This window comes from Panthera uncia, chromosome B4 (assembly GCF_023721935.1).
Source record: "Panthera uncia isolate 11264 chromosome B4, Puncia_PCG_1.0, whole genome shotgun sequence".
In the NCBI taxonomy this organism is placed as follows: Eukaryota; Metazoa; Chordata; class Mammalia; order Carnivora; family Felidae; genus Panthera; species Panthera uncia.
In genome coordinates, this window is record NC_064809.1 from 101,242,202 (window position 1) to 101,259,978 (window position 17,777).

Sequence of the window (17,777 nt, forward strand, 5' to 3'; positions counted from 1 at the left end):
CTCAAATCCTTGAAGCTTTTGAAGTAATTGATTCCAAATTCATATATCTGAAAAGCATTTATTTATGAAAAGAGTAAATCTGGTTCTGACTATGAAATTCAGAAATTACAGTGCCAATTACTGTAAATTGGTGAAATTTTTCAGATTATCTGAAGGCAACATTCACTTATTTGTCTATCAACCTATCCAATTGTTCATTCATTCAACAAACACCAACTGAGCGCCTATTGTGTGCCAAGCATCATACCAGATGCCAGGGATACGGCAGTTCATAATGCAGTCACAGACCTGTCGCTCCTGGAGTTTATGATCCAGAGAGGGACGAGATGGGTAGGACTGCCCCATTTTTGGGGGAGATACTGCCTAACACTGGCTTCCCTGAATCTTCAGAACATTGATTTCTACTTCACAATGCTATCTAAAGCTGGTCTTTGTTAACAGGCTGTATAATAAACACAAACCAGCTAAAAGATGAGAAACTCAGACATTATTCACACATTAACAGATATCTATAGAGGCTTAAGATAATGTAGACAAAATATCCCAACGTCTTGGAGTCCTATAGGCACAGCTGAGTAAAATGAACTGAGATCACATCAGTTTGATTTGTCACGGGTTGAGAACTGCATTTGTAAATTGATGTAATCCATCTCTAGCCAAGTTCTTCGGAGACAGCCTTGAATTCTTAAAAAGCCCCTGAAAGCTAGATTTTGCATTTAGATCTTAGCATTGTCTTAAAAGATAGTGGTAGTTCACATAACAAGAGAATTCCCTATTGATTACATGATTGAGGGAGCACAAAAGTCTGTTATTCTTTCCAAAGTCAATTGTAACTTAAGCTCATTATCTCCATGCGGATGTTCTATTTCAAATGGGAACAGAATCAAAATGTAAATGTTCCAAATGAAAAGGTTCAGGTTTTTTTTTTTTTTTCTTTCTTTTTTTTTTTTTTTAACTGAAGTATGCTCCGAGTACTGGCCTTCAAAATCACAGCAGAAAAGAGTTTAGAAAAATCTGGCCACCAGTCTGACCAGGGGAAAGAACTAAAATTCACCAGGATCAAGAAGATACAGTCATACCAGATTTTCCCCCTAACTTTGAATATCTAATTTATTTATGATATTCAGGATTGAGCTTTATGTAAGAGGCACCTGTTATGTCTTTAATATGACTTTGGACATGCCGATAGCTCTACCAAGATCATTAATAGTAAACAACATTAGTACAATTTTTTCCCTTTCCCTCCGGCTTCAGTGAAACTTAGAAAACCTCAAAAGGACCTCTCTAAGTCTTAGGGTCAGCTACTTTTGATTAAAACTTTAAGGGAAGGTTTATATTTCAATACCCAGATTTTACTGAAAAAAAAAAAAAAAAAAAAAAAAAAAAGACCAGCCATTTTATCATTTGTATGTAGGACCACCGTGACATGTACTCTGTCTTTAGATACCTTAGTTGTGATGGATTTCCCCTTCACTTTGACAAAGGACTTGGCATACATTTATTAGCATTTAACCATTATGCAAATGAAGCATAACATACAAAGACATCTAGAAAACACAAACGTAAAGTATCTGCTCACTTGATAGCTGCTTCTGTAACACCATGATAAGATTTATATTGATGTGAAAATATATGATAATTTAATATCAACCATACACTTATGGCTAAATGAAAACGTATCTTAAACTTCAAATTTATACAAGGCATTGAAATGTGTTGAAATGACCATTTTCTCATTACAAGGGTGCAAATATTTCCCTTTATGAGAATCTGTGGCATTGCCTGAATAGCTTTTACATTTCTTTGTTAAATGATAACTAAAATATATGTTTTATTAAATTTTTCTTATAAAAATGAGAACTACCTCTTTCAAACTGAGTAATACTCACTTAGTCTCCATTCACTCCCTTTAGTCATGCTTATCTCTTTTGTAAACCTATTTTACATAACATTCAGGGTCATCCCCCTTGCCCTCCCCTCCCCCCTCATTTCTCTAGTAAAAAATGATATGTTTTCAGGATGGTTGTTGGAATTGGTGTACCTCCTAGCTTCCTTGCTCTTGGCTCTCTGTTGGGTGATGCACTGTGAAGAGTAGGCAGAACTTGGTATTGATAATAACACCCTTTGAAAGGGCAAAATAAAATGTACTGGGTAGTTCTGATTGGTTTTGTTTTGTTTTCAAGAAATAGCTCCTGAAGTGAGCTTCATAAATTTCTAATTTGGGGGACTATCTGAAATGTAAAATTTATTTATGTTGGGGAATCAATTTCTGCATTTGAGAAAAAGAAACATTCAAATATTGGCCTCAGTTTTAATCATCTTTCTAGAATGTTTCAACTGAACGTGTATTCTTTTTTCAGGTACATTTTTGTGCCTAAGGTATTTAACTGCCCAAATAATTATTGCTTTCTATTCATTCCAATGAGTAAAATCAGACTTATGTGCTTAGATTTACCATAAGTCAAAAGTGAAGATCTGTAGAGGTGGCTCATTTTCCAGCAAATGATACTTTCTGAGAGATGATATCTCATTGTCTATTTTCCTATATGAATGTGTGTAATGAATTAGGTATTTTTTCCCTCTAGAAGGAGCAGCATTTTTCATTCACAAAATTAATATCCTCATTTACATATGCCTAATTTTGAAAGGAATATTACTTTTGATCTTAGATTGCCAAAAACATCCACTTTGTCTTTGGGGAAACTGATTTAAACCTTGTGTGACACATATATTTGTATATATATGAACATATATCATAATTGAGTTTTGTAAAGCCTTAGGCTTTAACATATTAAATAAATTTCTATGACAACATATCAGTGTAGACAGAAAGATTTCTGACTTACCCAGAGTTTATCAATCAAAAAATATAAAACTTAACAAACAAATATTGAGAGCAGGGTTATATGGAAATATCACAGGAGGATCAGTTCATGAAGCTAGGTCCTTTGCTAGTATTCTCTTACCAGATTCATAACATTTGGTAAGAAAAGACCTCAGTTTGTAACAGATACACTCTGATAATATATATTTTGTGGAATAAATACATGTTATATTGTTAGAATTAATAATCATAGATACAAGTGATAGTTAAATTAAAAAAATATACAGTACTAGAGTTCTCTATCCGTGTCTCTAGCAAACCAAAAGTTGAGCTAAAATTGTCCCTCTCCATTAATGCATAATAAAATTCATGGAAACAGAAAATAAAAAGCCAATTGCTTCTAGAACCTGAACAGAGTATAAATATAGCATAAGGGGAATAAAGGTGGAATTTGCAATTAACTGGAATTCTAATTCAGACAACTCAGCAATATGGATGTGGAAGAGGTCAGGGTATAGGGCAATGAGTAGGTTTCTTTTAAGTGATGACAACCTTGAACTGATGCAGTTTAAACTATAGCCTAATGAGGGATTTGTTAATCTCTGGAAAAGCTGTAGAACAAAGATTCATTTAATCCTGGCCCGGTGATTTATCGGAAAGTCATGGACTTTATTCTTCTTGTACTATTTCAGTCTGCGGACCGGAAAACTGCTCCCTTTACACACTGAGAATTCCCACTGCAGTGCATGGAAGGTCTGTGTGTGTAAAGAGCGCGTGAGCAGTGGGGATTCAGCCCCAGAGAAAGAAGGTGTCGAGTTGCCTGGGTGAAGAACTTATATATCACGTGGTCACAGCTTCTTGACAGGTATAATTATCAATGTTGTCTTTTCCTTTCATTATGTGCTGGGATTGTGAAGCACGGTTTCAAATTTGTGACTATCAGATGTTTGATCAAGTAGCCTCTCTTTAAGGACCTGAAAGGAGGGAAAAGAGTGAAGGGAAATCAGTGATTAGTATTCATTTGTCAACTACAATATGCTAAAAATATCAAAGGAGCATGTGCTATGTGAGAACAGCAAGGATTATTTTAGGCCCTATCACTCATGCACAATCTTCCACATATGAAAAAAAAATTGTTTGATGTTTGCAAAGGAAGTAATTATCGAATGAGAATGGAAAAGACACAGTTATTCCTTAAAATGAAAGACAGAACCCCAGTTTGGAAACATTTCAAATGTAAAACATTTCTTCCTCCCTATTCCAGATGACTCTGTTTTTCTTCATGAAGGCAAAAGATAGATAACCTTTACAGTGTGAGTCTTAGGGATCTTGTTGAGGTGCAGTCAGCAAAGCTTCTCTCTGACAGGCTGGAAGCACCAACATCCCTTCTCTGAAGCAGGTATCAGGCCTGTTTCAGGCCTGATACCAGGTAGCAAAGAGTAGGCAGCTGCCCTTACGGTCAGATCTGGAGGAGCAGCCTCCCTGAACACTCCCCCAAGACCTGTCCCTCTTCCACCATTATGGAATCATTCCTTCCAGAGAGAACAGTGGTTTCCAATCTTTGTTTTTCAAGGCTGTGGATATTTTTATTTCAATGAATGTGAAGCATCATATACAAAACAGATTTTCATAAATTGTGGCAGGCCTTGCAATCTGCCTACTTTGCATCAACACTCTCCAGCTGGCATGCCTTCTAGAGATGTGCCTAAAAGCCCCTGGGGCCTGCAGTGTGGCTTGAAAGCCATGCACAAGGCCATAGTGCTTCTTCAGGAGTCACCTAATGACATATTACACACAAGCAGTATCTGTTAGTGACATTTTACTACTGTAATTCTACTACTACCCTACCACTTTGGAGTGCTCACTGCCACATATTTTATTATGAGTTTTACATATTTTTTTCTTACGAACAGACCATTTCACTGAGTCCTATATTGAATAACTGTCTACAGGTCCCCTAATTACCAAGTGAATTTTTAATGAATTAACTTATTATATAGTTACACGTCCGAAGGGAATGGGACTCAGAACAGGTGAATTTTAGTAAGACTCTTGGATCTTTTCATCTATCCAGGGGAGGGGGTAGGCCTGAGGGATATGCCAGCAGCCGAGAGGTGACTGAGCTTCCAAAATGTGGGTCACTGAAATACCCACCGGGAAGAACCATCTGCACCAAATGTTCTCATTATTTTTCTTATTCCCTTGCTTTGTAATTCCATAGATTAGTTATTCTTTTTATGCTTTTAAATAAAAGCTTTTTTTCCATATTAGTGTAAATTTTACTGATCAAATTGCTTTGTTAATTTTATTTAATGTTTATTTATTTATTTAGAGAGAAAGAGAGATTGCGTTTGAGTGAGCAGGAGAGGGGCAGAGGGAGAGGGAGACAGAGAATCCCAACCAGGTCTGCGGGGCTCAGTCCCACGAAATGTGAGATCATGACCCAAGCCAAAATCAAGAGTCAGATGTTTAACTGACTGCACTACCCAGGTGCCCCTGCTTTGCTAACTTTTTAATGAGTCATTGTGGTAGGCAGAATAATGGACCCCAAATATAGCCACATCCTAATACCTAGTAGATTCCATGCTACAGGGAAATTAAAGGTGTAGATGGAATTAAGATTCCTAAACAGCTGATGTTAAAATATGGATATTAACCTGGACTATCCAAGTGGGATCTATAATTGATAAAATTAAAAGTGGATGATGGAGAGAGAAAAGGAGCCAGGAGAGTGGGTGTGATGAGGAAGCAGAAGTCAGAGCACTGCAATGTGAGGACTTAACCACCTTTGCTGGTTTTGAAGAAGGAAAAAGGTCCAAGAGGCAAGGAATGTGGAGAGCCTCTAGAAGCAGGAAAAGTCAAGGAAATGAATTTTCCCCTAGAGCCTCCTAAAGCCCAGTGAGACTGTGCTGGACTTCGGTCCTACAGAATTACAAGACAATAAATTTGTGTTCTTTTAAGCCACCAAACTTGTAATTTTTTAGGGCAGCAGTAAGAAATTAATAAAACCAAAGTGATGGAAGCGCTTTGAGGTGTGGGATGAGTGGTAAAGGTGAACTGGATAACTCCAGCTGTAAGTAGGGTGAGAATGAATCCCTGGAAAGCTTATGTGAACATGTCTGTGAGGAAGGATGGGACATGTAAGGGCAAGAGCCATCGAAGAAAAAGGCAGGGTAGCACAGTGATTAAGAGAAAGAGGCTTTGGAACGTATGTTTCTGGGTTTGAATCATGGCCCTATCACTTACTTACTAGCTGTGAAATGGTTTAAAAAAAATCCTACATGCCTCATTTTCTTTCTTTGAAATGAGATCTAAACTACTACCTAATACCTACAGGATTGTTGTGACGATTAAGTAATTTAACACATACGAAGCACTTAGAAGAGTTCTCGGCACACCCTAATTGCTTAATAAATGTTATCCAGCATTATGATTATTATTTTTATTATTCCAGTTTTCTACTCGGTCACTCTGGGTTCCTTGGATTCAATTTTATCAGAGGTATCCTTCCTTTGAGGCTGGTTTTCTCACTTCTGCAGTGGTTTTCTGGATCGGATCATCAAGATGGCGGCTGTGGCAGTGGTAGTGGAGGATATAGAACAGTCAGCAGTGGACAAAGTAAAGGAAGTGGGGGCCTGACAGTTGGTGAGGCCACTAGCAAACTCCAGCTACTTTGTAAATATGTTAAGATCCAGAATGGTTTCAGATGCCATGAATTCTCCACCCTCAATCCAGCAACAGGAGGGCAGAGGAAGTTGACAATCCTTTAAGTCTTGACTTCCTCAGAATTTTTTCTGAGACAACTCAAGAAGGATTACTCTTCTTTCCCCCTTTTATTGTCCAAGAGTCTGGGTGGAATATGTATACAAATTCATGCTTTAAAAAATGAGATCCTTCAAGCCAAAAAATTTAACACTCTCTGTCAAGAAAGTGGGTATAACATAAAAATACCTATATGCCTATTCTCTGTTTCGGTTTCTATAATACAGTTGTATAAAGATCGTATCTATTACCTTTTAGAAAATGTAATCTACTCCTCCTGATTATCAAACATAAAAGGGGAAAAAACAATTGAGTTTTATTTCAGGTGAGTTTAAAATTAAAAGTGAGCATAACAGACATTCTCCACACAGCACTTGCATTCAACATATTTTCCATTTGTATGTACCACTTACCATGATTAGTTACTTCATAACACATACCATTTTGGATTTAAAAAATTCCTAATTTAGAGAGAATAGAAACTGTATTTCATGTGATAAACAATAAGACAGTATCTGATGAATATGTTGCTTTACCTGGTCTTTGCTTGACGTGTCAAACTTAAAAAAAAATAAAAAATCAGAGATCTGTTCAGTCAATTGGTCAAATTAGCTTCAAATTTCTTCCCCAAAGCAGTCATGGTATGAGTTAGGAAGTGTAACAAATCCCATTTAATCCTTAAAATCTAATTAATTAAAAGTTGAACAAGACCTAATGTAGGTCTCTTTGACTGAATTCCCCATAAAATCCGTGCACGACATGACTTGGTTGTACTTGGCTCGTACTTGAAATGGTCACTACGGTTTCATCTCAAGGGGCCATGATGGTGTGTGTAGGAAGTGCTGTCTTGGCAGGCGTAAATATAAATTTCATGTTCACTTAAGTAGAATCACCATATCGTGTATAAGGAAAAAAACCAGTTCGTAAATGTCTTCTATTAAAAATGTTAGCCTTTGGGGTGCCTGGATGGCTGAGTCAGCTAAGTGTCCGGTTTGGGCTCAGGTCATGATCTCATGGCCCATGAGTTCGAGCCCGTCAGGCTCTGCTGACAGCTTGTGAGCCTGGATCCTGCTTCGGATTCTGTGTCTCCCTCTCTCTCTCTGCCCCTTCCCGCTTGTGTTCTCTTTCTCTCTCTCTCAAAAATAAATAAACATTAAACAAGTTTTTTTTATGTTAATCTTTGGCGATGAGACAATAGGAAATTCTGAAGCAATTTAATGAAGACCGATGGAGCAGAGAGATGGAATTGAGTGCACAGCCCAGGAAATACAAAGATATTCGAAAGATATGAAGACTGAATGGATATAATGGTGGAAGCTTTTAGTAAGACCTCAGAAGTCTGAATGGCAACATATTTCTTTCAAAACACTTTAGAGTAATTTTACTCTGGGCCAGTGTGGCAAACCAATTAGAAAAATGGTACAAGTCTGCATTTTTGAGGATAGAAGAAAAAAAGGGGTTAGTGGAAAGAGTGTCCATGTTTGACTAAAGAATTGTGGATTGTTATTATTAGAAAAAAGATCTTTGAAGGGATTCTGAAAGCACCAAGGTAAAATACCTGTACATTTGGAATGGATAAGAGAGGAGAAGGATGTGGACGAAATGACTTGTCCAGATGTATCCCTATCACTCCATCTCAACCCTATCATCCTGGCTAAGGCACCATATATCTTGCCTGGACTACTATATAACAGCCTTGTAATTAGTCTCTGTTCTCACTTTCACCTTACAATAATCTGTTTTCTTCAGAACAGCCAGAGTAATCTTTTTAAAAACATAAATCAGATCATGTCACTCCCTTGCTTAAAACCTTTAGTGGCTTCCACTGCAATAAAATCTAGCTTCTTTCAGTGGTTTAAAAAGCTTTCTGCGACCTGGCCCCCATGGCCTCTACCTTCTTTCCTCACTCATTATTTCCTAACTAATTACACTGGCTCTTTTTCTATTCCTCAAACGTCAAATAGCTCAGGAGTCTCTCTTAGAGATACACACTGGCTATTTCTTCCTCTTCTTATGCTCTCTTCTGGCTTCTCCTCGTCCTTCAACCTCAGCTTAAGTGTCCTCTCCTTTGAGATGTCTCTCCTGATTACCTAATCAAAAGTTGTCACCTAGCCAATCTCTATCAAAGCACCCTTTTAACTCTGCAAAGTACTGGTTCCAACAGGATATTTTCATTTACCTGTATATTAACCATCTCCCCCAACCAGAATGTAAGCACCATGAGAGCAAAGACTTTGCTTTGTTCATGCTGTTTCTGCAGCCCATCGAACAGTGCCTGGCCCACGGCAGTACCAAATAGATATTTACTGCTGAATAAATGTAATTTGTAGAATGAATGGAAGGTGATTTTAGATAAAGTCACCAAACTGTGGTATATACAATAGCACTTACAAGCTATAAAAGAAAGACTGAATCCTCAGCACTGTCTGAGGACAAATCCTATAGTCTTTATACTTCCCCCTGTAGCTTCTCCTTTTTGTGTTGCAAGCAACAGAAAGTCTCACGTCATATCCAATGTTTCCGGTTGTGCAAATAGTAATCTGATGTTGAATGACCTAAAACCACTATTACCCAATGTTCAAATGTCATTTTTCCAAGGACATTTGAAACTTCAAAATCACATTTGCAGACATCACAGCATAGAGGTCTACAATGCTATTAACTCTCTTCCAAAGGATAGCAAGGACAATTTATAGAACTCCAGAATATCTGATGCTGGTGGATGAAATGCCTGCAAGAGCAAAAAGGAAAATAATTCTATGTCACTTGTAAGTGTGGCTGTGAGGACACCACAAAGCCATTGCAATTTCATATCATTCGTCTAAAAAATGGGATTTTAGTGATACCTTGAAGAGTTTTTCTGAGCATAAGGAAGGATACGTGAAAAGAACCTCACACATAGAGGCACTTCAAAGATGGTGATTCTTAACATTTTTTCTTGAATTTTCTTAAAAACATATAGCAAAACCTGACTTAGCATTTTTGTCACAAAGTGAAATTTAGAAAAAAGGGAAGAGCATCTCATTTGAAGTGAGCACCCACAGAGAATTTTGAATCTCTTAGAACATGCACACTGGTCTCCACTTCATTCTTCAGAGTGGAGTAGTTTTCCAATAATTTGTAGTATTCTAAAGGGATCTTCCCAAGATCAGGTTGTTTAGTTTGTACACTGTGCAAAGGCAAATGGCCAAGGGGCTGAGTGGGGCTGGGATCCAACGCACACTCTTGTCATGTGGCTATGTGCCCAGTGATCTGGGTTATGCAGAGGGTGTATTTTCCCGATTTGTATAAAGGTATCTCCTAATCTGTACCTGCCCCCCCGCAAGTATATTATTTTCCAAAATATTTTACCTTTGCAGAAAATATGGCTGAATGACATAAAGTCAGCAACTGTCTTCTTGACATTTTCTGAGATCATCATTTTTTTATTTGCTTGATTGATTTTTGGGAGGCATTGTCAAACCTAATGACTTTAATCCAGCTAAGAAACTATATTAAAAACCGAAACAAACTTATATGCATAAGGGACTTCCCTTGTGCGGAAGAAGGCACTTCTTACCTATGACATATGATTTTGCTGTGTTTGTTGCTGCTGCTGCTGTTGCTGCTGCTGGATTAGCAACTGTTGCTGCTGCCGACGCCGGGCAGTCCGGAGCTTTTCAAAGCGAGCCTCCATTTCTTCCAGGACTTTGGGGGTATATCGGACCACCAGCTTGACGCTGTCTTTAGCAGCCTTGAGTAGTTCTACCGCTTTCTCATGGTGTTCCCCTTCCACACTCTGAAAAAAACAGTGACATCTCTTAAAGGGGAGAGCTTGCATGTTCTTTTCCCTGCAAGACCAATCTGAAATTAGCATCTTATTAAAATCCCAGTTTGAAATCTCAAGAAGGTAGGGCAAGTGGCATTCATTGCCATCATCATTATTTATTGCATTTGTAGATGAAGTATAGGCAGGTTAGGATGCAGTAGGGTACCGGATGGATTGAATGGGGGCTCACATTCAGAGGATCAGAAGCAATCAAGACCTCAAATATCACATAACGTTTAGAGTGGGGTTTCTAAATTTCATCTGGAAGAATAAATGGACTAGTCAAGAAAATTCTGACAAAATTTTAAAAAAGAGTAATAAAGGTAAAGTCTCCCTATCGGATATTAAATGTTATTAAAAATCTATAATGATTAAAGCAGTGTCTTATTGTTGTAGTAAGAGTTCTGAACAGAGTCCAGAAGCAGATCCATGATTATGTAAAACTCTGTTACAGGACAGATGTGGGATTTAGACCAAAGGGGGAAAGGACTGTTACATAAGGATGCTGAAACAAATAATAATTAAAGATAGAAAGTAATGTGGAGCCCAAACCTCATAGTCTATGCTAAATATAACCGATCAAAAATTTAAACGTAAAAATAAAACCATAAAGCAACTAAAATGAAATAGAGGTGAACGTTCATCTTGCAATGGAAAAAGAATTCTGAAGTAAAAATGCCAAGGGGAAAATCACAAAATCAGATTTATAAATTGTAAGTTTCTCTCTCTCATATACCATAAAAGTCAAGTAACAAACCAGAAAAAAAAAACATTCTCAATTTCTGACAAATTTTTAATATTCTTAAATGGCAGTAAAGACCTAAGCAAAATGGGCACATGGACTCATGGACACATAATAATTAAAAAATAAAAACTCATGAAAGGATGTTTAAGCTTTCTTGTAATGAAAGATGAACACAAAATATTTCATTTTTAATTTAAAAATGGTAAATATGGTGTATTTGCAAGGATGTAGGGAAATGGCACTCTCATATACTGCTAATAACGACACAAACTGGTACAATTTTTCTAGAGGGCATTATCGTTATGCATTGAATAAGCCCTTTATAAAGAATAGTTTATTTTCAGAGAAACTTACTAAGGATATAATCAGATATGCACACATACCTATAAGGTAGGAGTGATAAAGCAGAAAGCAAAAAAATAAATCAATTCTCCGCTTTGGAGTACGAAGTCTTTTGAGCATCATGGTCCAGAGGGTACAGATAATAGTTGGGGAAGCTATGTTTTTACCACAAGGAAATACAAAGAGGTTTCTTTTCCCAGAGCTTCTAAAGATTCTCCAGGTTAGGATTAGTGAGAAGCAAAACAGAAGAAAGCTGTAATCATATTAGAAGGGCTCTGAGAAAAGGAGATAATCTTCTTCCCTCTCAGCTGATCTTCAGGGCAGATGACATAACTCCTATTTTGTAGGATCGAAGTACAAAGGTCTTTTGACTTGCTTCATGGATAGAGCTCCTAGGAGAATCATCTGTGTGAGGAGATAGGCTGAGAGACTTCCAGAAAACCTAAGAGTGGGCTAAGGTGGCCGAGAAGCCACCCAAAATTGGTTGAGATCACATTTTACAACCCAAGCAGAAAGGGGGCTCAAAATGGATATTATATTGAGTTACTCAAAGTAAAGTAAGTTGCATTTTAAGCCCACTTCAACTTATCTTGAGATTCATAATTACTACGTTATACAGATTTGGAGACAAAAGATTATGTTCCATTCTACCACTTGCTTCAGCAAGCTGGAGTAGACTGAGAAAACAAAAAAGTGAAAAAACCCCAAAAAACTTTGAATTTAGCAATGAGGCAGTCATGCTGGTGTGTAAGAATGCGGCTTCCTCATGTGCTGGAGCACCAGGCAGATACTAAGGGTTTAAGAGATGACCGTGGTGAGCCCTGGAGGCAACTTCCATGACTACTCCTTCACTAACTCTGTGGTCAATGGAGAACAAGGGCTTATAAAAAAAAAAAGCTGCTGGGCAGAGTGAATTTTTGCCTAAGCTAAAGCTTAGGGAAATAGACTTATTCATTGATGAATGTATTCTTTTAATCAATCATTGACATGATCACTCAACAGATGCTTATTTAGCACATATTCTACAAATTATATTCTAAGTACTTTAGAAGAACATAAAGGACAGGTGAACACTTTGACAACTGTGCACAATATAATCCCTGTTTTCAGTGTGCACAAAATTTCTAATTTGCCCAAGGTGAATTGTTACTGTGTGAATCTCTCCTTCTAAAGGAAAGTGATTTGGCTGTCCCTGCTCTTCTCTAGTTTCTTCTTTAATATTAAAATGTCTTTGTTGATATGGTTCAATAACACTGGTTCACATGTTTTCTAGGCCAGATGATTAGTCTCCAAACTCTTTTTGGTTTTTGTTCTATTTGCTTTCATCTAATAGGGTTGGAAATTCTAGGCCAGACCTTTGGAGGCCCATTATCCCAGTTTAGGCATTATGCCTGCAATTTTGAGTTGCCACAGGAGACCTGTGGTACTAATACATGGGGCCATCAAGTTCTCACCATAGGGATGAAAAGCTGAGAGAAATATGGCTGGTATGCCATACCGAACCCCACTGAACCATCAGTTATCCTCTCCAACCCCCAGCTCCACTCCTCCCCACACAGTTAGCAATTTATAAAGGAGCAGACGCCATGGTCTTCGAATCTAGAATTTTTGCCTTGATTCTCTATCTCTGGTTTAGATGATGACTCAGGTTCCTCTGAGCTCGCCAGAGTCAATAGGTCTCCTGGTTGGACTCTGCCTTTCGCTTTGCTTTCTTCACCAGGGCACAGAACCTTCCGAAGGTATTTGGGCCGAGTGTCATACTTCTTCTGCTTCCAAAAATGCTTTATGAAAATGGTAGAAATTACATGAATGAACAGTATAATAGAAACTAAGAGGTAATTCCAAGATTTGAAGAAGTGGAAGTATGTAAGATGTATTATTTCAAACACTGTTTAACTTTATGTTTTAATTGTTTTTAGAAAAATGTCTTAACTCTTGTCTTAATGACTGATCTGGATGCCCTTTTCCATTGGCTTTGCCTACTTGGTGAATACTATTGGGTGCAATTGCTTATCTCTTCAACCTATAATTTACCTCTTAAGTGCTTTTAGTCCCTCAGCATAACTTTTTTTTTTTCTTTCTGCAAATTTGTATTTAAATTTCAGTTAGTTAGCATACGGTGTAGTGTTAGTTTCAGGTGTAGACTTTAGTGACTCATCACTTACATACAACACCCAGAGCTCATCACAAGTGCCCTCCTCACCACCCATCCACCATTTAACCCATTCCCCTCAGTACAACTTTTTAGAAGACGAAGGCCGTTTTCTCTCCTTTCTTTTTCTTTTAAGGCGAGAACAAAAAAGCAGATCACCTAGGCATGGAGGTCTTATTCCATGCAAAAAAAGAAGCCAAACTATCTGCTCAGTTAGGATACACATATTGATAGCAAGCACTTGTCAACAGGTATTCCTTGAGCCCTGAACGTTTATCACCCATCCCTACTTCGGGCTTCTTCAATCTCTCACTCTTAATGAAAGTATGCCTTATTTTGAGCCAAATGTTTAAAACATGTTTTGAAATGCAATAGTTTATTTGTAAACGATCAAACTGTTTCTGTCAAGGCTGCACATCTAAAAGCCCTCCTGACTTGTTCTGTAACATTGTCCTGTAACAACCAGCTCAGTTTGATCGGTCACTTGAGAACCTGCAGCTCCAGCTTTTCACCCAGCAGGGGAATGTGGCCCTCCTGGAATGTGAAGAGACAGAGCAAGCCTTCCAATTTTACAGCAAAATCCCCTCTTGCATTTAAAACCTGAAATCCTTCCTGTATGTTAAGATTTCATTCCCTTGCTTTGGAGTTTTGTTGTACTTACTGCAATTTTAGGAACTCATTAGCAAGGATTCATTTAATTTTTTTTAATGTGTTATTTATTTTTAAGACAGAGAGAGAAAGAGCATGAGTGGGGATGGGGCAGAGAGAGAGGGAGACACAGAATCCGAAGCAGGCTCCAGGCTCTGAGCTGTCAGCACAGATCCCGATGCGGGGCTCGAACTCATGAGCTGTGAGATGGTGACCTGAGCCGAAGTTGGACTGAGCCACCCAGGCGCCCTGCAAGGATTCATTTAATAAAGACATCTGGTGAAAGTCAGATTTCAGTAAGAAAGGCGAGGGGTGGTCAAGAAGGCATGGGGGTATACAGTAGGTCCCTAGGAAATATTTAGACCAAAGAGAAGCAGGGACCGGAAAGAGAAAAGGTCCTAAAAAGAAATATGATCTACCCTACAGTTAGGCATACTTTGGCCATGATCATTCACTGAAGTGAATTAAAATGCCCTAGGAAGAATGGACATTTCCATCCTGAAAAGATTTATTCCTTATGCCAAACCTTTTAAAAATACACATAGAAATCAATATGGGGAGAATTCAAATCATTTTATTGCCATTTCCAGATGCATAAATACAAGCTAATGAAATATTAAATTGATACAAAACCATAAGAGCTGCATCTCCTGTAATATGAATATATAAAAGAAGATATTTTCATTCAGGAAGCCAGGGAAAAATAGCTTAGTAAAATCCAGATGCATACTTGTTACATCAGCAATCCCATGCAGTTGTAAGTTCGAGGAAGCTTTAAAGCTAGTTAATTTAATGGAGGTTTAGCAAATCAGTGGCTGGCAAATGAACCAACTTAACAATATGGCCATTCTGATCTTTCAATGGTTCTTCTATTTCCACACTTTGTGAGATATCAGAATGGTTGCTTTTTCATGGTATGCTCAATTTCCTAGTTGATTAAGAATTCTCTCTCATAAAAGATTGACTTTGGATCACACCGCAGACACTAATTTGCTCATGACTTGTGTTTTCTCCTCGCTGCAATTGAGAAACTAGTTGTTAAATTTTGACCCTGGCTAGCCCTCAGATGGAAGAGATGCCTGCCCTGGGAAGGAAGCTTGTTATCTGTGCATAATTAGCTGTCAAATGGCCCATGCCCAGGTCTTTATGCAGGTCTTTCTCTGTGGGGATTACATGAATATAATCTTCACGGAGTTTGCTGATAGGTAAGTTGCTTAAACACTTTTTCTGATAACCAAGAGTTGGCTATGCTTCTCAGTTATTCTAGGCATATCTTGAGCGAGGTTTATGCATGGGTTCCTAAATGACATCAGTCATTCCTTTGGATTAAGGGCCAAATGATGTTATCAGGGAGTAAATGATATGAAGAGCATTGGATTACAATATCTAGGTAGCTCAGAAACTCAGAACATTGTAGCTATAAAGGCCCTTAGAAACAATCTTAGTTATCTCCTTGCATTTTAGTGTTTGTCTAGCTAACATCCATCACCGTTCACGTTACAAAATGTTCTTGGGATGAGAACTTTTAAAATTGACTTTGTTAACAACTTTCAAATATGCAATACCGAATTATTAACTATAGTCACCATGCTGTGCATTATATCCCCATGACTTATTCATTTTATAACTGGAAATTTGCACCTTTTGTACAAAACTTGTTTGTGCCATGTGAAAAGGTAGGAACTAGTGACAAGGGTAAGATCTATAAGAGTTGGCTGGTGAAGGAGCAGCATGAGTCTATGTGAAGGGCTTAATATTAGTAGATTATGATTCTCAAGTTTGAAATGACCCGATATAGCCGAAGACAGACCAACTCCTTTTCCACAAAGTTAACAGTGATCGATCATTTTATTCTTATCACAGCTTTCCTTTTAGTCCGTGAAAGCATTTTATTAAGCGTGTGTGCATCTAGGGGCGTGTGGGTGGCTCAGTCGGTTAAGCTTCTGACTTCGACGCAGGTCATGATCTCAGGGTTTGTGGGTTCAATCCCCACATCAGGCTCTGTGGTGGACAGCTCAGAGCCTGGAGTCTGCTTCGGATTCTGTGTCTCCCTGTCTCTCCGACCCTCTGCTGTTCACGCTATGTCTCCGTCTCTCTCTCTCTCTCTCAAAAATAAACATAATAAAAAGAAGCATACATTTATACATATAAATGTGTTCCTGTGTGTGTGTGTGCATATAGTCTAACATTTATGGAACACTTACTAAGTGCAGAGCACTGTTGGCTACTTTCTGTGCATCATATCTAATCCTCACAACTCTATAAGAAAGGTACTGGAGAGTTTAAGAAATTTATCCTAGGTCCCCAGGTAGTAAGCAGAACTGAGCTCTGTTTCCAGAGATTAGGCTCTTACCTACAAAATCCATAGCCTTAAACAAGATACTAGAGAGTAAATACTATATGGGTGGCTCTTCCTTATTTGCGGTTTTTTAGACCAGTAGTTTTTAAACCTGTATGTACATAGGAATCAATCGAGGCATTTTTAAAATATTAGAGGCCTAGACTGGGTCTCAAACTTGCTATATCCACAGCGGTATGACCTAGGAATATGTGACTTTATAAAACTCTGATATAGCCAGTCAGCCAGTCCCTGACACGTAGATTAGTGTTTGGACACAGTGCTCTAGACTATAACTAACCCAAATAATAAAAAGTAAGAGTTTCTTTACTAAGTTATTCCAGGAAAGAGACCTGGGTAGGTTAGAAACTCATAATTTTGCCTTGTAGTAGCTCTAGAATCATCATTTTTGGTCACTGAGAAAACGTATACATATTGATTGGGTGTTTAATTAAGAATGGAATATCTCTGCACAAGCTACCGGACATATTCAGAAAAAAACTTTTTGACTTTTGATCCACTGTTTTCCTCAAATATGTTAATTTCTTCTTCTAAACGTATTCTCTTTTGCTGAAGGAAAGTGGCAAGTGTATAAAAAGTATCACATTTATCCCCTGGAAAAAATATGCTAATATTCTCCCATAGTACTTTGTTCCTGCCTAAATGATAATATCTATTTCAGTGCACTGTAATTTATCAGTTTACAATCATTCTGCTGTCACCAGACTGTCCAAGGGTAGGATGAGTCTTATTTATCTCTGTGCCCAGCATCTATTGTGTGCTCAATTAATAGTCAATGAATAAACCATCTTTCTCTTTTCCTCCTCTCCCTCTCACCCTCTCTCTCATATATATATATATATATATATATATATATATATGGTAAGCTGCTTAGTATCTCCAAGCTTTAATTTCTTCATCTGTAAAACTGGTATCATAGAGTATCTATGCATAAAGTTTCATTATGGGCATTAAACTTAATATACACAAAGCACCTGGAAAAGTGTGTAACATTTAAAAAGGACCCAACAAATGCTAGCTCTTTGTGATAATCTTACTGTAGAACTTCAGGGGCTTAAGGACAACAGCAACAACAAAATCTAATTCTGGAATAAGCAGAAGTTTCCTTTATATTATCCTGGGGCAAAGTTTACTAAA

At 37.8% G+C, this 17,777-nt stretch overlaps 1 protein-coding gene across 2 annotated transcripts in view; it reads right to left on the reverse strand.

Moving 5' to 3' along the window:
• Positions 1-1,474: 1,474 nt before the first annotated feature.
• LIN7A (lin-7 homolog A, crumbs cell polarity complex component) overlaps positions 1,475-17,777 on the reverse strand; it is a 123,511-nt gene continuing 107,208 nt past the window's right edge. Inside the window, exons 5-7 of one of the 2 annotated variants that reach the window (XM_049626008.1) lie at positions 10,146-10,364; positions 7,123-7,146; positions 1,475-3,798 (exon numbers count right to left, since the gene is read on the reverse strand). In XM_049626008.1, the coding sequence (XP_049481965.1) occupies positions 10,146-10,364 (219 nt within the window). In that variant the 3' untranslated portion in view covers positions 1,475-3,798; positions 7,123-7,146. The remainder of the gene's footprint in view (positions 3,799-7,122; positions 7,147-10,145; positions 10,365-17,777) is intronic. The other variant, XM_049626006.1, reaches the window with a different exon arrangement.